Source organism: Juglans microcarpa x Juglans regia, chromosome 6D (genome assembly GCF_004785595.1).
Source record: "Juglans microcarpa x Juglans regia isolate MS1-56 chromosome 6D, Jm3101_v1.0, whole genome shotgun sequence".
Lineage (NCBI taxonomy): Eukaryota > Viridiplantae > Streptophyta > Magnoliopsida > Fagales > Juglandaceae > Juglans > Juglans microcarpa x Juglans regia.
In genome coordinates this window covers 26632130-26658601 of record NC_054604.1, presented here as the reverse complement: position 1 = coordinate 26658601, position 26472 = coordinate 26632130, and the positions used below count along the sequence as shown (strand labels likewise).

Genomic DNA, 26472 nt, shown 5'->3' with positions numbered 1-26472 from the left:
ATTAAGTAAAATTAAAAAAATTAAAAAAAAATCAAATACAAAAGAATAATAGATGGATAGTAGTAAGATAGTAACCCTATGACTATTCTCTTACTTGAACCCTTTTGCAAACATTTCCATCTTATAGACTCGGTTTGGATTCAAAAACCACTCAAACTCATCTCATTTCATTTCATCATTATAATTTTCTTTAAAATAATAATAATATTAAAAAATAATATTTTATTTAACTTTCAATTTTCATCTAAAACTATTTTATATTATCTTACTATTCAAACCTCGTCTTATTTTTAAATAAAATATAAAATGATAAATTATAAAAGATAGTCTAATATAATAAATATAGTACATTTTATATAATAAAATAAAAATAAAATGATAACATGTCATATAAATGTTTTGATTATATATTAATTAAATAAAAATTATGTACAGTAAAAATTTCTCATAGTATTTATAAAGAATAAATATAGATAGAAGTCATTATTAGAAGCATCCATTTTGTATACATGATATGACATTATCTAGACTATATATATCTCCAAATAAGTGTTAAGAATAATCAACTAAAAGTAACTATACAGTAAATACAAAATATGCACTTCTAGAATAACTTCCCTCTAATATTATTTATTTATAAATTATAATAGCAATTACAACGTGGATCTCCCCCTCAAGCCTCGCACTCACAATCCTCTCTCCTCACAAATGCGCGGTCGTCTTGTGCAACCCCTTTATACGTCGTCGTTTCTTAGTGTCACCGATCCCGGTGTGACGTTAAGTAATAAGCTGAAAGCTCTTGAATGCTGTCCCTACTCTCTCTCTTTAGCTTCCCTGAGAAGAAATCAGAATTTGAATTCTCATGTTTCTTTCTCACGACGAACTTCAAATCCTAGGCTGAGAATTCCGACTGTTTACTCGATGAAATAAGAGAATTACGACTGTGTTCTCGATGAATTATGAAACTGTAATTCATCGATTTGCTGTTCCTCCTCTCCTGAAGAAAACTGCTTCTCGGAGAAGATTCCGGAATACTGAAACCATGACCGATCATCTCCCTTAGGTCTCTCACTGGTCCCGCGGAAAGAAATAATTCCACTCTGAGCTTCCGAGTCCCCGAGATTTTCCATTTCCGAGTTCGATTGCTGAATCTATCTTCTTAGTTCGGTGCGAAAACCGATGTCGTCGAAGGTGGTTTACGAAGGGTGGATGGTCCGCTACGGGCGGAGAAAGATCGGCCGCTCGTTCATCCACATGCGTTATTTCGTGCTCGGGTCTCGTTTGCTCGCTTACTACAAGAGAAAACCTCAGGACAATCAGGTAATTTTCCTTTTCCTTTAAAAGGATTCTGATTCTTTCAGAGTGTGCTGGATTTTTGAATGCCTGTGTTTTCTTCGTGGCCTGAGAATTTTTTCTTTTAGCGAAAGTAGGGGCATTGGCGTAAAAAGATAACAAGAATTCTTATGAGCAAAAACTGAAAAGTAGATTCCTGACTTTTTTGAAGACTTATTTTTGAATAAATAATAGTGTAATTTGACTATGTAAAGTAGATTCCTGATTTTTTTTTGGGCGATTTTTAGGTTCCGATTAAAACCATGGTAATTGATGGAAACTGTAGAGTGGAGGATCGTGGCCTGAAGACCCACCATGGACATGTGAGTTCTCTTTTCTTTCTTTCTTTTGAAGATTTTTTCTTGTTATGCTTCAAGAAATGATAAATTAAAACGGTAGAACTGAATGGAACTACATTTTGGACTGTTGGTGTGATCTGAATTTGAATGATCGTCGAGTAGGTGGATTTTGTGCGTACTCTTGGCTGGAATTTTTGTCTATTTCTGGTGATATAACAACTTCAAGTAGGTTAAGTCATTGAGCTGATTTTCTGGAGGCAGTGGTGTTAAATTCTTTAACATTTGGGAGCTATGGCGAGACTGTTGAGGAATTAGTGTCGTAGTGTTAGTGTATGAATCCTGTGAGGCAGTAGCCAACAGATTTTCTTCTAATATTGTCTTAACCTATTCGTATAATTATTGTGATGGTTATCTGCGAGTTCAACCTGTAAATCCGTATTTTTTCTGCTTGATTGGAACTTTGAGAAAACATGGACGCACTTGAGTGTTGGGGGGTTGGAGTCCGCTTGCTTGTGAGTGACCCTAGGATGTGAAGAGAGAGAAAAGTTAAGCAGACAATTTCACAAATGTGAATTTCCTGAAGCACCTTTGAATTTGTATTCTTGGTAGCTAATGCTAGTTTGGACGCACATTTGATGTTGATGGCATATCAAGTCTTCCATCCCCCCTCTCTCTGTCTCTCCCCCTTGCCCAGACACACCTAGCTCTGGGGTATATTAGTATGCTGACCTGTAATCTTTCACTAAGTTTTATGTTTTTTTGGAGCAGATGGTCTATGTTTTGTGTGTATACAACAAGAAAGAGAAGCACCATCGAATAACGGTACGTGCATTTCCCCAAATGGTAATGAATAAATCATCATAGATTAATTTTTCTGTACACATTTATGTTCTTTTACTGTTATCATTGATTAAGATTTTCAAATTTGATTTATATTTGGGTTGGATAACCTTTATTGTTGTAGTCCTGATGGGACCAGATCTTTATAAATTAAAGCTGGTGATAGGTTCTATAGAGTTCAGTTCACTGTTTTTGTGTTATTTGAGCGTATTTTTTGTGCTATTGAAGCTTTGGAGATTTGTTGTGTTTAATTGTTATTAGGGATGTACTTGTCAAAAAAAAAAAAAAAATTGTTATTAGGGATGTGTTGCACCCCTCGTTTTACTTATAAAAAAAAAAAAATTGTTATTAGGGCCTACTTATAAATTGAGCCTATGCCTGATTTGTAGTAGAAGCTTGATTTTTAGATTATTAATGAAAGACTACCTTTGGCTTCGTGGTTCTTTTGAGATCTCTAGGGTTTATTTGATTAAGCACTGAAGAAAAGATTATCCTTGGTTTCCTTTAAGAAACTTATTGTTTCCTCTAAAAAACTCATGCTTCAATGGAAAATCATATCTAATCACGCATCCAACTTGGTCAAAGTTTTGTGTTGATAATCTTTTTTGGGGTTATGGGAGTATTAAAATTAGTCAACCTTTCATTTGAGTGTTGAAGGACTTTGTCTCATTCTGCTTCTGCTTGGTGGAATTTTAACTAGCAGATGATTTCGTTTTTCTTGGATAAGTAATGTAATTCCTTAAAAAAGAACACCACAAGGGGGTATAATGCAAGTATGTGGTTCAATTGGCAAACGATTGTCAGTTGAAATCACTCAATAGGGTCTGTTGCAAGTTTAATAATCTGCTCAATAATCTGGCGTCCTAACTGGCTGGGTTCATCTACACGAGTATTAATTTTTTTAAAGCCGTATTAAAGGTGGTATTTTCCATTCAAATTTAAGCAATCATGCCCTTCCTCACTAACTTCGCCTATGTGATATTTGGCATCTACTTAGTACACATGACATAACATTCCTGTGGGAAAAATTGAATCAATTGTATTGATATGATTGTAGCTTTTACATGGCTATATATACAATTACCTAGCTGATTTACAGAGCTAATTACAGGGAGATAAAATAGGAAACTTTCCTTCCTAAAACAGATTTCTATATCAGTGGGATTCCTTAACTGTTATCCCATACTCCTAGGAAAGTCAAAGATACAAATATATAGGTTTCCTAATAGACAGGAGATTGAGGGAATCGATTATCTATTTTTCAACAATTCCATTAATCATTGACCTAAATTATCTGTGAAGTAGTATTGCCTAAGCTTATTTAAGTGCTCTACTGGGAAGCTTTTGCAAGGGAAATTTGTTTTTTTTTTTCTTCATATTTTTAGAATGTTCCGTTTTGATATGCATCCATGATCTAGTGAGCTATGTTAATTTAAGTTGTATTTTGGCGGTTTTGGTTATATATCTTGGTACCATGTGAAATGCAAAGGTACCCTTCCATCCTAAAAGTAACAATATAAAAGAAAAGAAAATGAAAGATTGAAATTAATAATAAACATACACGAGAACCATGTTATAAAAAAGTTTACGTGTTATATATGATATGTACCAAAAGTATTGGAAAAGCACTACTAACTCTAGTCCATTTCCACAAATACATGATATTCAACCGTCAAATAGGTGGCGCATGACTTGATATTGCATTAGTTGTTTCCCATTGAGTTTATACCTTCTTTGACTAATGATTTCCTAAGCGTATCAGTGACTATACTGAATAGGTTTTATTTTTCTTAAACATCTGTGATATATTCTGATTCTTTTGATAACTACCATTTTCATGATAATCGTGATACCCCATACTGAGTAGTAAATGTAGATGGTGTATGGGGCCCCACATTGTTTGGAAGGGAGAAGTTCTTACTCTTTCAGTTTCTTGCTTTTGTTGATTGAAACCCAATAGGCTCTAATAGTACCATTGACTAGTCCTTTTGGAGTATAGCCTAGATGTGGCTTGGGCCTCCCTTGGGGCATTACAAATGATATGAGAGTCTATCCCAACAAAATGTGTGGGACTTGAGCCTTGCCACCTATAATAAGATACCACCTATAATGTGTAGGTGATATATGGCATCCCACATCACTTGGGATAGATAATTTCTTGCTCTATATAATGGTTCCAATGAGGCTCCGATTGTACTTTTGGAGTATGACCCAAATGTGGCTTGGGCCTTCCCTAGGACGTTACAACAATGGAATTGATGCGGTTGAAAAGTAAATATGACATGTAGTGTATGAATTTCAATTTAAGTAGAATGTCCACTTTCAATCTTTTTTGATCCTTTCAATTAGTAGAGCACTACCTTTGCTTCTCTGCATTGGCAATTTGATGAGATAGAAGTTGTTTGCCAAATTTACTCTAAAACTAGCTCTGTGCACTTGGTTATTGTGCTTTGTTATTCCGTATAGTTGCATTTTGAAGCCTCTATCAGGTAATATGCACGTCCATCTTTTGTTGAGATTAGGTATTCATATGGCTGTGTTATTGTTCCAGATGGCAGCATTCAACATCCAAGAGGCATTGGTTTGGAAGGAGAAGATTGAGCTTGTTATTGATCAGGTCTGCTGTCCAAATTCCCCCTTGCACCTACCACTGCCTTTTCTAATTTGATATATTGATCTATGGGTAGTGGTAGGAAGCTAATCCCATTCTTGATATTCCTTTAATGTTTTGGCCTTTTAACATCTTTTGGTGACTGATCAAAAAAGAAAAAACATATTTTGGTGGAAATAAGAATGTTTCTGGTGAATCATTACATCTTAGGTGTTTTCCATCCTTTTATATATATCTGCATTGTAGGCATTGATTCATATAGTACTCAATGCATATTTATGGATGCAGCATCAGGGATCACAAGTGGCAAACGGGAACAAATATGTTTCTTTTGAATATAAATCTGGGATGGATAATGGAAGGACTGCTTCCTCATCTGACCATGAAAGTCAGTAAGTACTTCTATGTTATTTTTTCACTTCTTTTGGTTATAACTATGAAGGTAGTTCTAAATATCCTGTTAAACAGAACTAAGGCGCAATAGTTTCTTTTAGTTTCCAGTATTTTGCAAGTTTATGATTAGTCTTTAATTATATTTCAGAGTTAAGATTAATCTTTAGTTGTTCTTCTCTGCCTTTTGTGATCATGTTTAAACAGCTTTTAGCAAGATGCTCTTTTTTATTCGTTGAAAAAAAAAAAATTATAAGTTGGCTTCTTGTGAAGATGCTCATATTTGTTTTTGTGCAATGTGTACATATGTGCCTTATGTTGCAAGAATTTGAATGTATTTATTTTAGAAAATTTCATAAGACTTGGCAAATATATATTTGGATGGTAATTAATAAATACCTTTTCCCCTTTCTTCTGTTTTACAATCATGTATATGGTCAACATTATTCTGGCGTTGGATAAATTTTTTGTCTCGTTTCTGTGTTATTGGAGATGCAGCTAATTTTCTTGATGTGTATTGGGAAATGAATTTGTTATCTTGTTGCTGTTGTCTTTATATTGCTTATGCAGCTTATCCCATCTAGTTTTGACTACATTACCAAGAAATAGTTCCATTCTTAATATTATGCTTTGGTAGTATTATTTATGGAACACCATTCTTTTTGTTAGGGTGCCTAGTAGTGCTTCTGTCTGTTAAATAATAATTTCTGATTTTTGGGCAGGTTCAGTGCACAGGAGGACGAAGAAGATGCTCATTCAAATTTGATGCGGAGAACCACAATTGGAAATGGTCTTCTTTGAGTTCCTTGTCTTTTATGTTCATGTTAGTTTGATGCATTTTCTACCTGAATCTCATCTTCTTCGTATTAGCGGCAGGTCCTCCAGAGTCGGTGTTTGACTGGACCCGGGAACTCGACTCAGAATTATCAAATCAGAATACCAGCAATCAAGCATTTTCCAGAAAGCATTGGCGTCTTCTCCAATCCCAAAATGGCAAGTATTTTCTTATTATTTGTATTGTTTAGCAGATGAGTTATGCTATTTTCAAGCCTGGTGTGTAAAACACCACTTATTGTGGGGGTTTGCTCCCGTTTTGGGGTTCTCTTGTGGACTGGCATTTTTCAGGATTCGGCAGACCTGTCCAAAAAAATTGGGATACTTACCAAAGGACCCATCATATCCATCATATTCATAATAGGAGTCAAAGCACCAATACTTTTTTTTGTAAACTGATGTGGCAGGTTTTCACATGAGCATATAGTTATTGTGTCAATAAAGAGGCTTGCAAATAGATTTATTCTTAGCAAATTACCTCATAATGACATTTTTAGAACAATTATCAAGTAACTGGATTTGGGGATATGATCACTGGTAAGATGTATTGGGACAATGAATTCTTTGTGACTTAACTTTTTGAATGTTGACAGGACTTCGCATTTTTGAAGAACTTCTGGAAGTCGATTACCTTGTATGGTCTTGTTTCCTATCTTGTTCTCTATGCAAATGATGTGGTTTTACTATGCGTTTTGTTGTTTAGTTCAAAACCACTATTTGTGGTCTTCCTTCTGCAGCCAAGGAGCTGTAGTAGAGCAATGAAGGCTGTTGGTGTTGTGGAGGGTACCTGTGAAGAAATATTTGAACTCATTATGAGCATGGGTGGGACACGGTTTGAGTAGGTGTTTTCCTTCTTCAAAGAAAACTTTTACAGATTAACTCTTTTTACTTTTATAAGTAAACTTTTACAGAAAAACTCGTAACAGCTCATTGTACTGGTGTTCCTTGCTGTATGTATTCAAATTACACTTTATGTAGTTGTGAGAGTATTCAGGAAGATCATATATGCAAACCTGATTTTCACTTGGGCTAATGAAGGACATGGAACTAGAAAAATTACAAAGGATTTTAGTGGTTCCCACACCAGTAGCTGGAGATTAAGACATGTAATATCATGTGATCTTGCTCTACAATTCAAATTTGATTGAATAAAAAGGATGTGGTTGTCTCATGTTGCGATCATAAATTATTTTCTCATGGTAGTTTGAGAGAGGTAAAGTAGGGGCACAGGGAAAAGCAAATAAATATGCAAGGGTGGAACTGCAGCAGTAGAAAACTCACCCTTCATTCCCGTTTTCTTTTTCTTTTTCTTTTCCCTTTTTTTTTTTTGGGGGGGGGGGGGTGTTGAGGTGAGGAGGAAGTGCAAGCTGAAATTGTTGGTTCATGAGTTTTGTTGGTTGGAGAATTAAATCCTGATCGTGGGCAGCCTTTATTCACCCTCTCTCTCTATCATAAGTTTTATTTCTATTCCCTACCCAGACTTGGCCATTGGTGTATTCATTTCGCCTCTTGGGATATTTATTGCCACCAGTGAACACTTTTGGCTTGCTTTTATTACTTTATCATCCCCATTACTTTCCTCACGGTAGATGTAGAAGTGGAAATCGTTTCAAAAACTGAAATCTGCATGGTTGGTCTACATGCTTCTATTTTACTTGTTTCTTATCATGGTAATCATCAATCTTCTACCTTCCATGTACAAGAAAGACTTCCCGCAATATTTAAGCCCAAGCCACGTTCTATGTTTGCGAGTACATTTGAAATATGTCATGTTAGTCCTCATCTATTTGTTTTTGTTTTTTGTTTTTTTTTGTTTTTTTTTTTGTTTTCTATCATTGGGAATGAATTCATCATGAGTAAGGTGGGGAAGCACATTATGACTGGCAATGGAGGTTTTTGCTTCCTTATTTTCAATTGAAGCATCTATTTTCCATATATCCTCTGATTTAGTCAATTATGATGTTTCTTCCTTGTCCCAATACACAGCCTCAATAGTTGTCTAATTCTTAGTGATCGATAGTCCACTTTTGAAGATGTATCACACCCTCTGTTATTATGGTCCTGGGCACATTAAACAATTTTAGTGTTAGCATCTTTACTTTAGAAATTAGTTCATGATTTAAGGCCTCCCTGCCAGTGACATCTACTTCTCTGCCTTGAACCTGAGCTTCTAGATAATGGAAAATGGCTGCTGGATGCAGTTTTTAAGGGGCTTGTTTTAGAGGCTTGAAAGCTCTTTAGAGGGTTTGTGCAATCCCTTTGGCGCTCTTTTACTTCCCATGTGACGGTTGCATCCCCTCTAGTATTCCTTAAGTCTCTTTGGCTATCAGAAAAGAAGAAGGGAAAAAGAAAAAGTAAAGTATAGGAAGTGGAAACGTGAATGGGAAGAAACTTAATTAGATCTGTCTTTTCTAGCTACTAAAATACTCATCCATTTCAGGCATATCATTTCTGCCCGACTTATTTATGGATTCTGGTTCTGGAAAAGTTTGTTGCATATTTTTCGGTTCTCCCTTGACCTTCGCTTTTCAATTTTGTAGGCAGCTGCAGGCCGACTACTATTCTGTCTTTATGCATTCATTTTTAGATCTTATTGGCCGTATTGACACCACATGTGTTTTATTTTGGGTCATATATCTGTTTACTTGTCAAGAAATAATTTGGGTCATATATCACTGTGAACATAGAGGGCAGCTTAATTTGTAGGATTAGCAGGCAGATTGCTCATGGGCATGATATATAGATTACTTAGTACACCTGCTACTCGGAGGTAATATTAAATAGTGAACTCTTGCATATTATTTCAAATTTGAATCTTATTTGATGTGGATTTGGATTTTGTTGTATACTGGATTTTTTATTGATTCATTTCATACTTATGGTATTTCTTTTCTGTTTAGTTGGAATGTGCAGGTGTCTAGCTTTTTTATGAGTTTAAGATTTTTTGTATTTATGTCTTTCATCTATGATGTTTAATTAAGCATCCTGACATTTTTCTCCATGTCTGTACCCTCTCATGATTTTATGTGCCTTGAAAACAATCGAACCACTATGTCTTCTGTTTAGGAGAATCATTTTAGTGATCTTAGCAGCTCCAGGATATTTCAAATTAGCCCCCTCTGTAATTAAATTAAAGTTTATGTACTGCTAAACCATGTGTTACCTTATTTTTTCATGCGTTGTGCAGGTGGGACTGCAGTTTCCAGGATGGTAGCTTAGTTGAGGAGGTGGATGGACATACAGCAATACTTTATCACACACTTCAGCTGGACTGGTTCCCAATGTAATGCTTCCTCCAAATTCATATGTTGAAATTGTTAAACTTATATAATTGCCACTGCAAACCAATAGAAAATGGATACCTGTTTTACAAAACAGAAGCCATTTTCCTAACGTTTATGGAACAGAACAACTCTTCTTCTCTGTCACTCTCTCCCTCCGATTCTGACCGCACCTCTTTCTCTACCTCCATCTCAGTTGTTACTGGCCATGCCTAGCCACCATCAATCTGCCCTTACACTAATGTCCCTCTCCATAAGCTCTTGATTTCCATTTTCTCAGTTTAGATCTGCTGTGTTCATGAGAGCCGTTTATCCATGTGGTTTTTTTTGGCTGGTGAGGGCCCTTTTCGGCCATCTGGTGTCACTGCATGCAGAACTGGAGAAGGATTGCTTGTTGAATTTTGGGGATTCAGTAAGAATGGAATCTGTTATAACATAGACTAGCTTATTTCTGACTTACCATAGAAAGAAAACACGTGTTTTACCTCAATGCTTTAAATTTTTGTAAGAAATCTTCAAATTACGTGGAAATGTTTTTGTAATTCTCTCTTGAGGTTTTTCATAGTTCAGAATTTTTAGCTCCTGCTGGTGGTCAGAAGTTGATGGGAGGGTGCCTTGTTGACATCAGATGGAACCATGTGATTGTGAAACTATTCTTTTGGAACATGATTTTGTTTTTCTTTAGGCTTAGAAAGTTGATGGCCAAGTTTTGGTGTTTATACTGAAGAACTACTTTAAATGTGCTTCTTCCTTTTGCTCATTCCTCTAGAGGGCTCTCTATATATTACATCTTCATAATTTTAACCAAATAATATTTTTCCTCCTTTTAATTGTTATATTGCATAAAAGTTTCTTCTGGGGTTTAATTTTAGTGGGGTTGTCTGGAAGGGAGCTCCCTTTCCATTCTACAATCCTGTGCATAATTTTATTTGTTTTTAACACTTATAATCTTTGCTATTGCAGGTTTGTGTGGCCTCGCGACCTTTGTTATGTGCGATATTGGCGCCGAAATGATGATGGAAGTTATGGTAAATGTTCTGCTTCACTTCTTGTTTGGACTATTCATTTGTTGTTTCTCTTATTAAAAACTTCCACATCTTTTTTGTTGTTGTGCAGTTGTCTTATTTCGTTCAAGGGAGCACAAGAACTGTGGCCCACGACCTGGATATGTACGAGCGCATATTGAGAGTAAGTTCTATTTTTCTCCTTTGATTTATGATGAGGCCTGATTTCCATGAATTCAAGATGGAAATATTTTGTTTATTTATTTGGGTTTTTAAGGTGGAGGATTCAACATTTCCCCTCTAAAACCTCGAAATGGGAGGCCTAGGGCACAGGTGCAGCATCTTATGCAGATTGATCTTAAAGGATGGGGCGTGGGATATATATCATCATTTCAGCAGCATTGTCTACTTCAGATGATAAATAGTGTTGCCGGTGAGTTCCTTTTGCTTTTGTTTACTTGTAAAATCTGGGGTGTCATAGATGGTAAAATGCAGTTTGATGTCAACATGTTCATGTTGGGTCATGACTTCAACTCAATTTTTTTGTTTGTCCATTACTTAATAAATTTGAAAAAGGTTCTGATAAATGGGCTCTTTCATTAACTGATATAAATATCGGCTAGTCTAACATTCATACCCTAGAACTTTGCAATTGTGGTATTGGTATTTAGGTGATCATAGCCAGTCTTTCAACATGAGATTGACTAGGGTTTGAAAAGATTCAAGTTTTGTGGATGAAAGAAGCTGAGAACAGCTTGCTGGGGTTTTTAGGCAGCAACTAAGGTATCTAAGGTAGTTCTTTACGGCTGATTAAAAAGGCCTTTGGATAGCAAAGTGTGAAGATGGTTGCCGAGATCCTGGGGTATCTAGGAGGATGCATTGAGGCCTGGGTAGATCCAGTATTTTTGTGATCTTGAGTCAGTATAGGGAACTTGTGTGGTCTATTGTGATAAGATGAGTTTTTCTCTAGGTCTGTGCTTGTGCTCATATGTATTTTTAGCGTTTTATATATAACTAGTGACTGCTTACTTTACCCTCTCATTAAAGCTAAAGCGGGCTGACATACCCAGAACTTGAGCCGGCAAGAGAGGAAGGAAAGCGGCAAAGCTTTAGGTCTTTGAGGGTAGAATGGAGTTGGGCTAAGTTCGTCCGGGCGCGCACAATCCTATCCTATCTGAGTCCGAGTTTACTGTACATCTGGCCCTTATGTTACGCGACCCAATGGTACTTTAGAATAAGAATAATTGAGCTATTCCTATGCGTAAGGGCAGGAAGGGAAGTGTCAACTTCATCTGCTCAAGCCTATAACCCTCACTAGGGCTGTAAATCGGTCCGATTCGGTGATGGACCAAAAATTCAATCATTGTTTTTGGACCGGACTGGACTGAACATCCATAGGGACCGGACCGGACTGGACCGGTAGCTATCGGTCCGTTTGGTCCGGCCTAATTATTTTATTATTTTTTTCATCTTTTTTTTTTTTTTAAATAAATTAATAAAAAATTTATTTAAATTACTAAATTAAAATTAAGTGAATTATTAATGTGGATTATGTAACTAACTCATTAAAAAAATATTTTAATATAATTATATTTATGATGTTGATGGTTACTACTTATTAACTTAGACTTTACTCTTTAGTATGCATAATTATTAATAATGTCATACATTTTATATATAGTTAATGAATATCAAATAATTTCATTATACATAGATTATTCATGCTTGCAACTTAGGTATTTAAAGAAAATTTACTTAATTATTTTAATTAAGTGTTTCTTATTAAAAAAAAAATGTTTTAATTAAGTGTAAATGGTAGAGTATGTATGAATGTATGATGTATTAACTATTTACATATAATGACAAATTATCATATGATTTATGATTTAGTATTAATTGATAGCATATATTATTTTATATTTTATATGGTCAATGATAATAAATTATATGAAAATTACATCATTAACTTATATAATTACTATATATAAATAATATATTAAATATATCTATAGGGGCTCGGTCTGATTTGGTCTGGTCTGGTCCAAAATTTGTAGACCTCGGGACCGGACCGAATTTCATCGAGACCGACCGGTCCAGAATTCGGTCCGGTCTGGACTGAATTCTTTATAGCCCTAACCCCACAATCAAAACATTATCATCATCCCTTGGTAGTTCATTAAAAAATTTAGATATGCCTTTCAAGAGAGGAAGGCAAGCAAGTTAAGAGTTAGAAGCACCCACTTCTTAATAGAACGGAATATAATTAAGCGTCCCCCAAACTGACTTACTCGCGGCAACCTTCCGGCTGCCCAACGACCTATAACGCTAGTCACTACTCCCATTGGGGCTAGGAAGTAAGCCCCACGTTAATTTTGAATGTCGTCTAGAATTTATCTAATTAATATATAATCAATAATTCAATATATAATAAATAATTCAAAAAAAAAAAAATCCCATTCCTAATGTTTTGAATGGATTAATATTTTCGTTTCTTTTTATTTGTATGTTAGAGGCCTGCTGTGTTTTTTCCCATAGTGACAAAAATTGACATGGGGCGCTGGCCTCTAATACCTGATATAGATAGCATAGCAGCACTACAGTGGTTCTGGAGCTGTTGGAAGCAAAATTAGAGGGAAAACTGGCTTTTGAAATTTGAAGAATGGGAAAGATACTCTATGGTTTGTGGGCCCAGATCTGTTTGAAAAGATTGGATATTTTTGGTTCTATGGTGGCTGGAATTGCATAGAAAACTTGCAATTTAACTTGCTGCACAAAGTGGTAGGTGAGAAGCGACTGCTGCCGGAATTGTTGGTTTGCTGGAATTTTCCCTAGAAGCAGGTATTTGAAAGATATTTGGGTTGTTTAGTTTAGGGTTTTGGGGTTGGGAAGGCTAGAAAATAGGGAGATTTGGATTTTATTGTGGAGTAAAAACATATGTATGTTTTGGAGCACACAACAGATAAGAAAATGAAGGAAGTTAGATCTGGTTCATGGCTCTGAACAGTGACTCCTAATTGTAGCTGATGTGTTTCTGCAATTTTGGAGGTTATAATAAGTGGGTGGCGATAATGTTTATATCCTGAGGATTTAGGGTTTTGGATTGTAGTATTTTAGAGGCTATATCAATTTTCAGACAATGGAGACGTGAGAAGGACAATAGATTATCACAAATACTTTTCTTAAGCATCACATTGAGGGTGTTTTCGGTATCTCAAATTGAAGGATTGCATCACAAAACCTCAAACTAAACTTCTAAGCTTCTGATTTATATGGATAATATGACTAAAACCTCAAACTATTCTGAGATTAGTTTTTACTACAAAGTTTTGTGTGGTTTGGGAGAAGCTGTTCACCGTGGGGTATGGAAGGTGGCGTTGCTACTAATATTTGCTAGGTTAATCATTGAACCACCGCCTTTGTGGTAGTTTTACAAAGAAGTTGGTGAAACATGAAAAAAATGTGTACTTGGTGTATGCACAAGGACAATGAGGATCTATTGATTGTACAGAGTTAAATTCCCTATGAAGGGGAATTGTGGGGTGGTTGTGTTCAATCATTCTTTGCTCTCTGGGAATTGATGGAAGGAGTAATATAGCTTGAGAAGAAATTCCTTCCTGTTTGATGTGGAGCACTTGGAGGAAGAGGATGAGCTGGGAGTTGGCTGGTCTAAGGCTTTCTATTTGGACATTCGAGGTGCATTTCTTGCAGATGCTTTCTTCTCTAGTTGCAGTTTCACAGCCACATGCATGGAAATGGCACCAACGGGTAAAGTATCCATAAGGTAGCAGTAGGGGAGGTTCGGGAATCCTGGTTGATAAGGTCTGCCACTAATGTCAGAAATTCTTGTCTTTTGGTCCGCTAGCTAAAATAAGGTAGTGTTGAGAGATATGCTTCATTCGAAATTGTTTTGTTTGGAGGGCAATCAGTGGGATCCCGTTTTCTTTGTCTGTTAAGCCTTACAGGTATGGTTTTTATTCTTTTGTCGAATCCAAGTTCTCCATGCCACCATCAGCAAACCATGGCCTTTTTGTGATTCCATTAATACTTTGAGTTGGTAGTCATTGATTTCCATTTTATGTGGCCTTTTTTCGATTTTCATCTTTTTTAATGCTCTTTTCCTCTCTTATTTAGCTGCTTGAAAAAAAATACTCGAGATATAGCAACCTCACATGGTAATTTTTGTTAAATTTTTATTTAATGTTTCTTAATTTCATTATGTTCGATTTGGGCAGAATTTTTTATTGACTGTAATTATCTTTTGTGTGGCTTTATTAGCTTCTTCATTGATGTTTTAATACTTAAACGATGAAAGATAAACTGGACAGATGCCGCCGGGGGGGTTAACTTATGACCTTTTAACTAGGACTTTCTTTCAATTTGAGTGCATTCTTCCGTAGACTTCTGTCACTTTTCTCTATTGTTGATCCATTTTTCTAAAATCTCGTTCATCACAGGACTTCGTGAATGGTTTGCCCAAACAGATGAGAGGAATGTTCCTGCAAGAATCCCAGCAATGGTTAATATGACATCAGCTTGTGTCTCCTCAGCGAAGGGTGAGAAGCTGGGTTCTGTTCATCCTAGTGCACCTTCTGATCAAATAAATGCTGCAAACAGAAATTCAGTGATGATGGAAGAATACTCTGACGAGGATGAGGAATTTCAAATTGCTGAGGCTGACCAAGAGGTTTGGTTCACGACAATACCTTATATTTTCTTCGTACTTCTTATTATTTTTGTTTCTTTCAGCACATGTTCTTTTAGTGTTCTCCGTACAAAAATCTTTTGCCTGCATGCATGCACACAACCTCCTCTCCGGCGCTCCTCGCCGAAGTTGATTCTTAGCATTCCCCTTCCCCTCATTCTTATCTCTCCTGTTTTTTTACCTTTATTCTAGTTAATTTTCTACTTTTTTAGCAATCTCTGATGGAAGAAATTTGTCGTTTCACGGTTGAATCGAAAACTTTTATTTTCATGAAGACGGGTGCAAATAGCTATCGTATTACTGAAAGAAATCGTCGCATGGCTCTATTTCTTCTCATTAATGGGGGGGCTGCCACTTGGTTAGCTAGGATGGTGGGGGAAGCCATTAACTCCCATCGGCGCGAAGGTTTTTTCAGGAAGTTGAGAGTGGGAAATGGGATACTCACTCTGCGGCATCTTAGAAATGCTAGAGGCTGTTACCTGCTTCTGGAGGAGCTTAATAACGGCAGGAGAGTGGGCTCTTTGATTGTTCCCGAAGGAGCTAAGGGGTGTGGTTGGGAGGGATTTGCTTATCATCTCAAAAAGGTGGCTGAACGTGTGGTTGTGCAACCAGAGGGTGTTACGCATAGGGATGGGAGTTCTGGTTTCGTCTCGGATTCAAGGTCCCCAGCCTCATATGCCTCTATCTTGGCTGCTTCCATGGAATCGAAGGGAAACACACACAGCGGAGGTGAGAAGTATGGTCCTTGCCCAACAGTCCTAGAGGGGTATTCTGACAGATGTAAAAAGGTTGGTGTAGTTGAGGGCATCCTTTGGGCTGTCAGAGCTAGACTTTCGGGTTTGTAAGAGGAAGTTTCTTTTTTGATGAATAAAATTGATCTGGGATTGAGCATGGTGATGGGACTGGGCAGCGGGACGTCGGGATTTTCTGCTTACTCAGATACTATAAGAAAGGAGGATGAAAGGACAGGGACAAGTGGGGTTAAAGGACCCCTTGTTATGGACGGGCTGGGTGCACCCCATAGGAGGCCCGTGTGCCCCCTTCTGTGTCTTAACTCATAGAAGGATTTCGGGCCTCAACTCGGGCCTTAACCTGAGTCTCATTCTTCACGGACACGGGCCTTGTGCCCCCAGACTCGGGCCTCAAGCCCAACTCCAAGGCAGGCACCCGTTAGGCCTTCTTGGGGTTACCTGGCAGGCAAAGGCCCCCGAGCTTCTGCCTTGCGACCGCCCTGAGTCTCCGCCGGTGGCTTTTTTGGCCAACCCAACGCAGTCACAGAAATCACCAATGGCCGCCGGAGACTTCTCTGACTTGGGAATCGAACTCCAGGCGGTAGATCAGGAGCCTCCTCCCGCGTTAGTCGTATTCGATGTCGCCGGTTGTTCTTGGGCTTCCGACACCTCGCCGCAGCCACAGAACAGGCCGATGGCCACCATCGACCTCGCGGGTTCTCCTTCCGAGCTACCCCTGGACGTCGCTTGTTGTTCACAGGCCTCCGACACCTCGCTGCAGCCACAGAACGGGCCGATGGTCATCGTCGACCCTGCGGTTTCTCCCCCCGAGCAACCATGCCCTCAGATGGCAGGGCTAGTGACTTGGGGCTGTTGGTTTCATCTGGGCCAGTCTCGGGGGAGGCTTCAGAAGCTCCTTTGCATCTTCTTGGTCTCTCTGAGACTCCTTCAAAGGTCTTGTGCACAGAGTTGGTAGACACTGACGATTCTTCTTTTGATGGGAGGGTCTCGGACGTAGGCTCCTCTTTTGGGTTAGAACTTCAATTAGTGTGTAAGGAGCTAGGGGCTGATGTGCAGCTAACTGACTCGCGTGAACTCGAGGATATGCCTCGTCCTCTGTGTTCGCTGCCACCAGCAACTCCTGGGGATGATTGGATCCTTCAGAAGGTTAACGATATGCGCCATTTCCTAGGTTTGACCTGTGAGGGTTATGAGGATCAATTGCAAGCTCTCTTCATTGCAATAAAGGCTAACCAGCCTTTGCTAGCCAGATCCGCAGCTAAGAAGGATAGAGAACTTAGGAGACTTACCTGCTTTATAAACTACGATGCACGGGAGGGTAGTGCGTGCAAGGGGCGGCACAAGGATAGGGTGAATCTGGGCGATCCATGAAGCCCAAGATTCTTTCATGGAATGTTCGCCGCTTGAATGACCCGAACAAGTGCCTTACAGTGAAGAATCTATTGCGGGATTGGAAGGCGGACGTTATTTGTTTGCAGGAGACGAAACTAAAGTTTATTGATACGTACATCATCAGAAGTTTGTAGAATTGCTCTTATGCAGGATGGACCTCCCTTGCTTCTAAGGGTGCTTCAGGGGGTATTATGGTATTGTGGGATAAGAGAGTAGTTAATCTTGTGGAGGATTGCATCGGGAATTTTTCAGTAGCTTGTGCTTCTTCGAATGTGGATGATGGTTTTAATTGGGGTTTCGCAGGTGTTTACGGGCCAAATGACGACAGTAGCAGAAAACTTCTCTGGGACGAGATAACTGGCCTTTGTAGTTGGTGGGAGCTTTCGTGGTGTATCGGGGGTGATTTCAACATCACTCGGTTTCCGAGTGAGCGTTCGGGGGATTCTAGCACGGGTTCAGCTATGGCAGATTTCTCAGCTCTTCTTTTTGAGTTAGACTTGGTGGATCTCCCTCTAGCAGGGGGGATGTCACTTGGTCAAACGGAAGGGCCTGGTCAAGATTGGACAAGTTCATTGTTTCTCTGTCTTGGGAGGTCCACTTTCCCTCATTATGCCAAAAACGGCTTCCCCGGTTGTGTTCGGATCATTTCCCCATTCTTCTTGATTGTGGGGGTATTCATGAGGGTCGGAGATACTTCAAGTTTGAGAACATGTGGTTGAAGGTGGATGGGTTTATAGAAAAAGTTAGTTCGTGGTGGACCTCATATTAGCTCACGGGCACTCCTAGTTTTATTTTAGCCCGGAAGCTTAAAGCTTTAAAGAATGATCTAAGAATTTGGAATTGGGAAGTTTTTGAGAACATTAACGATCAGCGGGACAAACTTTTTAAGGAACTACAACAACTGGATGAGAAAGAGGTGGATAGGGCTCTATCGGCTGTTGACAGGGCAAGAAAAATGACGGTAGTCGCTGAGTTAGAAAAAATCACCTTTATGGAGGAGATCTCGTGGAGGCAAAAATCACGGGCACTTTGGTTGAAGGAAGGGGATAAGTGTACAAAGTTCTTTCACAGAGTTGCAAATTCTCATTGAAGGAATAACGCCATTGAGGTTCTTCATGAGGAGGGCAGGGTTTTATTGGGTAGAGACGCTATCAAGGATCATATTGTCCATTTCTATGATAAGCTGCTGACAGAACAGTACCTTTGGAGGCCTAAGGTCGACGGGCTCTATCGGCTGTTGACAGGGCAAGAAAAATGACGGTATTCGCTGAGTTAGAAAAAATCACCTTTATGGAGGAGATCTCGTGGAGGCAAAAATCACGGGCACTTTGGTTGAAGGAAGGGGATAAGTGTACAAAGTTCTTTCACAGAGTTGCAAATTCTCATTGAAGGAATAACGCCATTGAGGTTCTTCATGAGGAGGGCAGGGTTTTATTGGGTAGAGACGCTATCAAGGATCATATTGTCCATTTCTATGATAAGCTGCTGACAGAACAGTACCTTTGGAGGCCTAAGGTCGACGGGCTTGTTTTTGATTCCATTGATCACACAAGTGCGGTTTCGCTGGAGAGGCCTTTTAAAGAAGATGAGGTGCTTGGTGTACTAAAAGGTATGAACAAAGATAATGCCCCGCGACCAGATGGTTTTCCAATGGCTTTCTTCCACGCCTGCTGGGACATTGTTAAGGAGGATCTAATGAGGGTTTTTAGTGAATTTCACTCCTTTATGAAATTCGAGAAGAGTCTTAGGAGACGTTTGCATTTGCAACCCATCTCAACTCATTTCAACTCATCTCACTACTATTCATTACTATTCATCAATTTTAACTCACAAATCTCACTACTATTCACAACCCATCTCAACTCATCTCAACTCATCTTCGAATCCAAACGACACCTTAATGTCTCTTTCATCGCTCTCATTCCCAAGAAGGCGAGGTCGGTGGAAGTGAATGATTTCCGGCCCATAAGCCTGATAAGTGGGGTTTATAAGATCATCTCTAAAGTGTTAGCGAAGCGGTGAAGATCATCTCGAAGTCCCAAAATGCTTTCGTGAAAGGAAGGCAAATACTAGATTCGGTCCTCATTGCCAATGAATGCTTGGAGAGCAGATTTAGAACTGGCATTCCTGGTATATTGTGTAAATTGGATATGGAAAAGGCTTTTGATCATGTGAACTAGGATTTCTTGTTGTATATTCTTGGTAGGTACGGCTTCGGGGAAAGATGGTGTCAATGGATAAAGCACTGTATTACAACCGTCAGATTCTCTATCTTGGTTAATGGCACTCCTGAAGGCTTCTTCAACAACTCTCGGGGATTGCGTCAAGGGGATCCACTATCCCCATTATTATTTATCCTAGTTATGAATGTGTTGAGCAGAATGTTGGAAGGGGCGGTGGATGGGGGCTTCATTTCGGGGTTCTCGATGGGAGGTTCTACGCATGGAAGATTGACAGTCTCCCATCTTCTTTTCGCCGATGATACTTTGATCTTTTGCGACCCAGATCTGGATCAGATTCGCTCTCTAAGGGCACTTCTACTTTGCTTTGAAGCTGTATCTGGCCTTAGGGTGAATTTATCTAAGTTGGAAGTAGTTCCTATTGGCTTGGTTAACAACTTAAATGAGGTAGCTGCCTTATTGGGATGCAAAGTTTCATCTTTGCCTATGAAGTACCTCGGACTCCCCTTGGGGGCCCCTCACAAATCTAAGGTAATGTGGGAAGGGATCATTGAGAAAATAGAAGGCAAATTGGTGGGATGGAAGAGACTTTACTTGTCTAAGGGCGGGAGAATCATTTTGATTAAGAGTACGCTATCCAACCTTCCAACGTACTTTCTTTCATTATTCCCTATTCCGGCAGGGGTGGCGACTAGATTGGAGAACATTTTCCGTGATTTTTTAGGGGGAGGGTTAGAGGATGCAAAGAAATTTCATCTGATCAAATGGGATAAAGTTTGCACCCCGCTGTCTTGCGGTGGGCTGGGTTTAAGAAATTTGAGAACCTTTAACAAGACACTTCTCGGGAAATGGCTATGGCGTTACCATCATGAGGGGGACACTCTTTGGAGGAATATCTTAGATGTTAAATATGGGAGCATCTGGGGAGGGTGGTGCTCTAAGGAAGTCAGAGGGGCATATGGAGTGGGAGTTTGGAAACTGATCCGGAATCGTTGGGATGATTTTCTAGTCAACTGCAGGTTCTTGGTGGGAAGGGGTACGCGAATAAGGTTTTGGCATGATATATGGTGCGGGGATGTTGCTTTGAAAACCGCTTTCCCCTCTCTATTTAGGATTGCGTCTGACCAGGGCTCCTCAGTGGCTGATAATATGTGTAGAACCGTTGATTCCATTCATTGGTCTGTGAGATTCACTAGAGCTGTCCAGGATTGGGAGGTGGGAGCCATCACTGATTTCTACAGAATCTTATATGCGCTGAAGACAAGGGCAGGAGGGGAGGATAGCTTACTCTGGTCATGCACAGGGAACAAGAAATTTTCTGTTCGTTCATACTACAAGGCCTTGGTGAACCATTCCCCTAATGCTTTCCCGTGGAAGAGCATTTGGAAGAGTAATGCTCCTCTCAAGGTTGCTTTCTTTGCTTAGTTGGCCTCCCATGGTAAAATCTTAACAATCGACAAATTAAGAAGGCGTGGACTTTACATAATGGATTGGTGCTACATGTGCAAACGCAACGGCGAATCAGCGAATCACCTTCTTCTTCATTGCGAAGCAGTTAAGGTATTGTGGGATATAATCTTCTTGAGGCTCGGTATCGCATGGGTCAGAGGGTGATAGATCTTTTGGCTTGTTGGCGAGGGATTAGGGGCAATCGCCAAATCGCTGCTGTATGGAAGATGGTACCTTTATGTTTAATGTGGTGTACATGGAACGAAAGAAATGGTCGTTGCTTTGAGGATAAGGAACGCTCTCCAGACAGTTTTAGGGATTTCTTCTTTCATACTTTGTTGCTCTGGGCCTCTTCTATTGTATGGGATGGAACGAGCCTTAATGTTTTGAACGCTACTATCAGTAGCATGTAGTTTGTAATTAGGCACTTTCTTGTATACTTCCTGTGTACTCGGGTTTTGTCTCATTACGTGGATCAATAAAACTTCTTTTTACCTATAAAAAAAAATTTTCTTTGTACTTTCTCTGAAGTCTGAACAATAGTTTTTTCACGTTTTCAGGCAGATCCATCTGGGCTTGAGAGTGATTTCAAGAGAACAGGTAAATAATACTGATTCCTTGTTTTGTTATTGGTAGCAGATCTATGTATAAGGATGCAAGAGGAATATCTGTCAATAGGATCGGCAGATTTTATGATTGGAAGATTTTATCTATATCTTTCTTACCTTATTTACATCAGCTGTACAGATTAGTTTTCCTTTCTTAGCTTTGCCGTGTATAGCTGTAATTGTATAGTTGTGTATAGCTAGTTTTCCATATATAGAGTTTCCATGTATAGCTACCAGACTTTTCTATTTGATGAAATTCTCACAATGGTGAGAGGCATTCAGTCAATCTTATAATATCTAATCACAATTTTTTTCAAAGTGAAGCCTTGGAAGAAGAACCAGTGGACCGAATTGATTTATCCTGTTTTTCGGGTAATCTCCACCGTGATGACCATGATAATGCACGTGACTGCTGGAAAATTTCAGATGGGAACAACTTTAGAGTCCGGAGCATGCATTTTTGTTATGACAAAACAAAGGTTTCCTAATCTTCTTACCTTCCATTTTGTGTAATTCAATATCTGAGATGCGAGGCTTGCTCTAATTCCATTGTTGGCAATGTGTATTTGAAGATTCCGGCAGGGAAACATATTATGGATCTGGTTGCCGTTGATTGGTTCAAGGACACCAAAAGAATGGACCATGTTGCTAGGCGTCAAGGATGTGCAGCCCAAGTAAGTATTAGATGTTAAATATTTTTGCTTGTGTACTTTTTTCTGTGAACAGACACTAACTTGTTTAAAGGTAATGTCATTTCTCAGCATCATTTTACATATGTCACGGTTAGTGCACACAGACTCAATTATGATGTAATTTCCAGAAACGTATAATTAGATTTGTGTCAATACATTATTTATTTTATTTTAATCTACTTCTGCCTGGATGTTGCTCCTTTTAGAAATCTTGTATGTCATGACCTTTGTTAAATTAGTTAGTTTATTACCAAGATGAATGGGGTCAGTTTATAATTGGTGAGAAATACTTGTTTAAATTTGATTTGGATTTTAACTTACAATTTTTTTGTTCTTAATTCCTTATTATGGAGTTAACTATTGACGAACTTTTGTTTTCTTAAATTATCCACGTAGGTTGCTTCAGAAAAAGGGCTTTTCTCCATGGTCATAAATTTACAAGTAAGTTTATTTCATTGGGTTGTTTTTGACTTCTAAACTTTAATGTATTTGGATGTGGAGTGGAAATAATGCTTTAATCTTACAGGTACCTGCGTCAACACACTACAGTATGGTATTTTATTTTGTTATGAAGGATTTAGTACCTGGATCCCTCTTGCAAAGATTTGTTGATGGTGATGATGAATTCCGCAATAGTAGGCTGAAGCTCATCCCATCAGTTCCCAAGGTATTTGTTTCATTCAGTTCACATTGTGGCTCGATTACTTATACAAGTCTATTGATCATCCCCTCTGTTGTCCTCATGGATGTATGAAGGCATGCCTTCATATATGTATACCATGTAGATAGAAATGGAACCTGGTGAAACCTTTTTTAGTCTTCACTTTCATTTTGCTAGGACGTTTGATAGAGTTGGTCTCTCAAACACTTCTTCTGAGGCTGCTTTTTTATTGGACAACAGAAGTAGGGGGATTCAGTTCTGTCTTTCCAGGATTCCTATGATTTACATGATTTTCGTTTTATATATGCATAAATGTCTTTTGGTGATTAATGTAATAGTTGACCAATGAATTAGCTGCACAGGCGTACTTTTGAATAATAGTCACATGACCTAAACATGCACATGAATACATTTAAGCACCGCCCTCTCCTTTTGCCAATATGCAGATTATCCAGATTCTGGCCCCAGAATCAACTTTAATTTTGAGGGCCATTTCAACACAAGCACAATTATTGTCTTTGGGCAAAAGGGAACTCCACCTACTAATGTTGTTCCTCCCATGTTTTATCTATATGGGGATGATTCGTTGGCAATGGTTATATAGCCGTTTTTGCCACCAGTTACACCTTTCCTTAGGTTATATCTGGTTGGCTATTATTATTTCTCAAGTAGGGTAGATAATTCATATAATTCCAACATACAAATCATTGGAGTTGTTCAGCATTGATTTTCTTGTGTGCTTGTAAGTCACCCAATGCCTTCTTTGTGAACAATTTGATGCCCTAGTGTTGTGTCCCCTTTATTATGTATGTGCACTCTGGAGGACACTGCAATGATGATAGTTTTTCTTCACTTTTTCTGGGAACACCTTACAAAGGTCTCCTGCCTTTTTTCTGCTTCTTTCCCTTTTTCTTCCTGGTTGATTATATCCCAAGCCACAAAGTGACTATAGCAAACCATATATTATTTCATGCATCCTTTATTGATTCTAGTATTGAATTGGGCAGGGCTCATGGATTGTGCGCCAGAGTGTTGGGAGCACCCCATGTTTATTGGGGAAAGCAGTTGATTGCAACTATATCCGTGGTCCCAAGTACTTGGAAGTAAAAATCTTGCAATCTTTTTAATACATGTTTTTTTCCCTTTTTTTGGGAACTATTATTTCTATCTATGCTGCTTAACATTGTTCATCTCCTGTAGATTGATGTGGACATCGGTTCTTCAACTGTTGCTAATGGTGTTTTGGGGCTTGTAATTGGTGTAATCACAACATTGGTGGTAGACATGGCTTTCCTTGTACAGGTCCGTTTTAATTATTACATCTTCTCAATTTCAAGTAGACCACGGGAAGACATAGCAACATTTTAGCAGGCAATTACTTAAATTAATTGTACTCTTGTTAGGTGTTGCTTATGCATACACCCTATGTACTTAGACAATACCTAATGTTTGCATTGGTAGAACTTATTAAAAAAATTAATAACAAGGCCTCGTTTGGTTTCACAAAACTTTTTAACTCATCTCATCTCATATAATCATTACAACTTTTCCAAATTCCCATACAAAATAAAATAAACAATTTAACTTTTTCAAATTCCAAAACAGAAATAATATTAAAAAAATATATTCTAACAATATTTTATTCAATTTTCAACTTTCATCTCAACTCATCTGCAAAAACAAATGAGGCCTAAGTGCACTGTTGTTGTAGCCGGCATAGTCAAACTCATAGCCACTCAAGCTAAATGCACATTCATCTAGCTTCTTTTATGAAGTCAAACCACTTCCAAACTGGGTTTTGAGTTTTCTATTAAGATTTCAAACCTTGAGATTGTGTGTTGTTATATATTTCAAACTGAATCCAGAAATTTTTAGAAGTTTGGTTTTAAAAGATTTATGATTCTTGGAGGTAGATATTATTTAATTAAAGGAAGCACAATGCATGTTGCTTTTTTAAGGCATCCACGAAAGTAAGTCTATGCATTAAGATTTACATTTTCCTTGAACCTTGTTGCCCTATGATGTCAATACCTGTATCATATTCCAATTGATGTCAATTCCCAAATCTTCCCTTTTTTGTAATTTTTCCAAATTTTGGATCTCTTTTTTCACGCCTTCAGTTGTACCCATATATATTTGACTGGAGCTAGTAGATTCTGCCAGTAAAATTGTCAGAAAGTTGCAATGTGCACCTTGAACTAGTTTCAGCTTGCAACCTCCATTAAAATGGATGAAAAAATACGCCACGTGGTACAATTGAAATAGCCAGATCTCAATGGAGAGTGCAAAATGAAGTATATTGGTAGTTACTGTTATAATCTATGCAATAGCACAATGCACAATAAGTGATAAATTTATACAAGTGAATTATGGTATTCATAGTGAAATACTTCCTTTTCTGGAGGAACAACATGATGTCAATACCTATAAAAGTCAAAATTTTTAATTATTTTTTTAAGGGAATAGTACACTTTGCACCCTCCAATTATCAGAGTTTTTGCCCTTGAGACCCCAAACTACACATTGTTCCCTCAAACTACCAAGATGATACATTGCAGCATTTCTTAAGATTGGATGGTCATGATTGTATCATGTTACTTATTTTTCGTTGATCGTAACAGACAAAATTAAATGAGGGTGGAAATGCTAGTGTGGGGGGGGGGGGGGGGGGGGTGTGTGCGCAATATGTGAGTTTTGGTTGTGGGGTACAAAGTGCAAACCTTTTGTAGTCTGAGAGTAAAAATTGTATTCAGTATTCATCCCCTTTTTAATTCTTGGTGTACTAAATCAGTACTGGTTCTCACTCTGCAGGACTTTGTACATTAGGATTTGTATACATTTTTGTTTTAACTTTTTCGTGTGTATATCTATCTATCTAGGAAGTCGTTAGATGATTGTTTTAATTAACAGGCAAATACCACTGAAGAATTGCCGGAGCGACTGATTGGTGCTGTCCGCGTTTCTCATATCAAGCTTTCATCTGCTATAGTCCCAAAGCTGGAACCAGATCCATCATGACTGACTGAGATGTTTGATCTCCCGAGTTATTCAAAATCAGTTATCCAGATAAGCATGTATTCTATTTCTCATTGGATTTCCATTTCTTATACCCTTTGTATAAAATAGTGAGAGAAGTGGGGCTTTTTTTATGTCCATCAACCCTAAAATTAGAATAGGGGATGGGTTAAACTTGTTTGTCAATATTTTTCTCATTTAGGTTCCAATTTCCAATCAGTTTTCTTTTCCTCGCCCAATCATGACAACCATTCGCGAATTCATGGGAGTTCAAGTTGTTTTAGGTTCATTGTTTATACTGAAACCACCTTTTCCCTCTTCCTTCTGGATTTAGTTGTTACTTTCTGATGTGGACAGAGCTGAAATGAGGGAGTTCTGTATACAAGAATATATAGAAAAAGGAAAGAAATCAAGTGATCCTTTCTGGTCA

General features: G+C 38.3%; 1 protein-coding gene across 1 annotated transcript; it reads left to right on the top strand.

Annotated features, from left to right (window-relative positions):
* The first annotated feature begins 743 nt into the window (after window positions 1-743).
* LOC121234321 (protein ENHANCED DISEASE RESISTANCE 2-like) lies at window positions 744-26472 on the top strand. The gene is made up of 22 exons (XM_041130217.1): window positions 744-1320; window positions 1581-1655; window positions 2400-2453; window positions 5023-5088; window positions 5371-5474; window positions 6195-6262; window positions 6349-6465; window positions 6900-6940; window positions 7044-7144; window positions 9494-9589; window positions 10551-10615; window positions 10704-10775; window positions 10869-11024; window positions 15046-15275; window positions 21627-21666; window positions 21999-22153; window positions 22247-22348; window positions 22763-22807; window positions 22893-23033; window positions 24035-24130; window positions 24228-24329; window positions 25938-26472. The coding sequence occupies exons 1-22, from the start codon at window positions 1180-1182 to the stop codon at window positions 26043-26045; spliced, it is 2175 nt and encodes a 724-aa protein (XP_040986151.1). The 5' UTR covers window positions 744-1179; the 3' UTR covers window positions 26046-26472.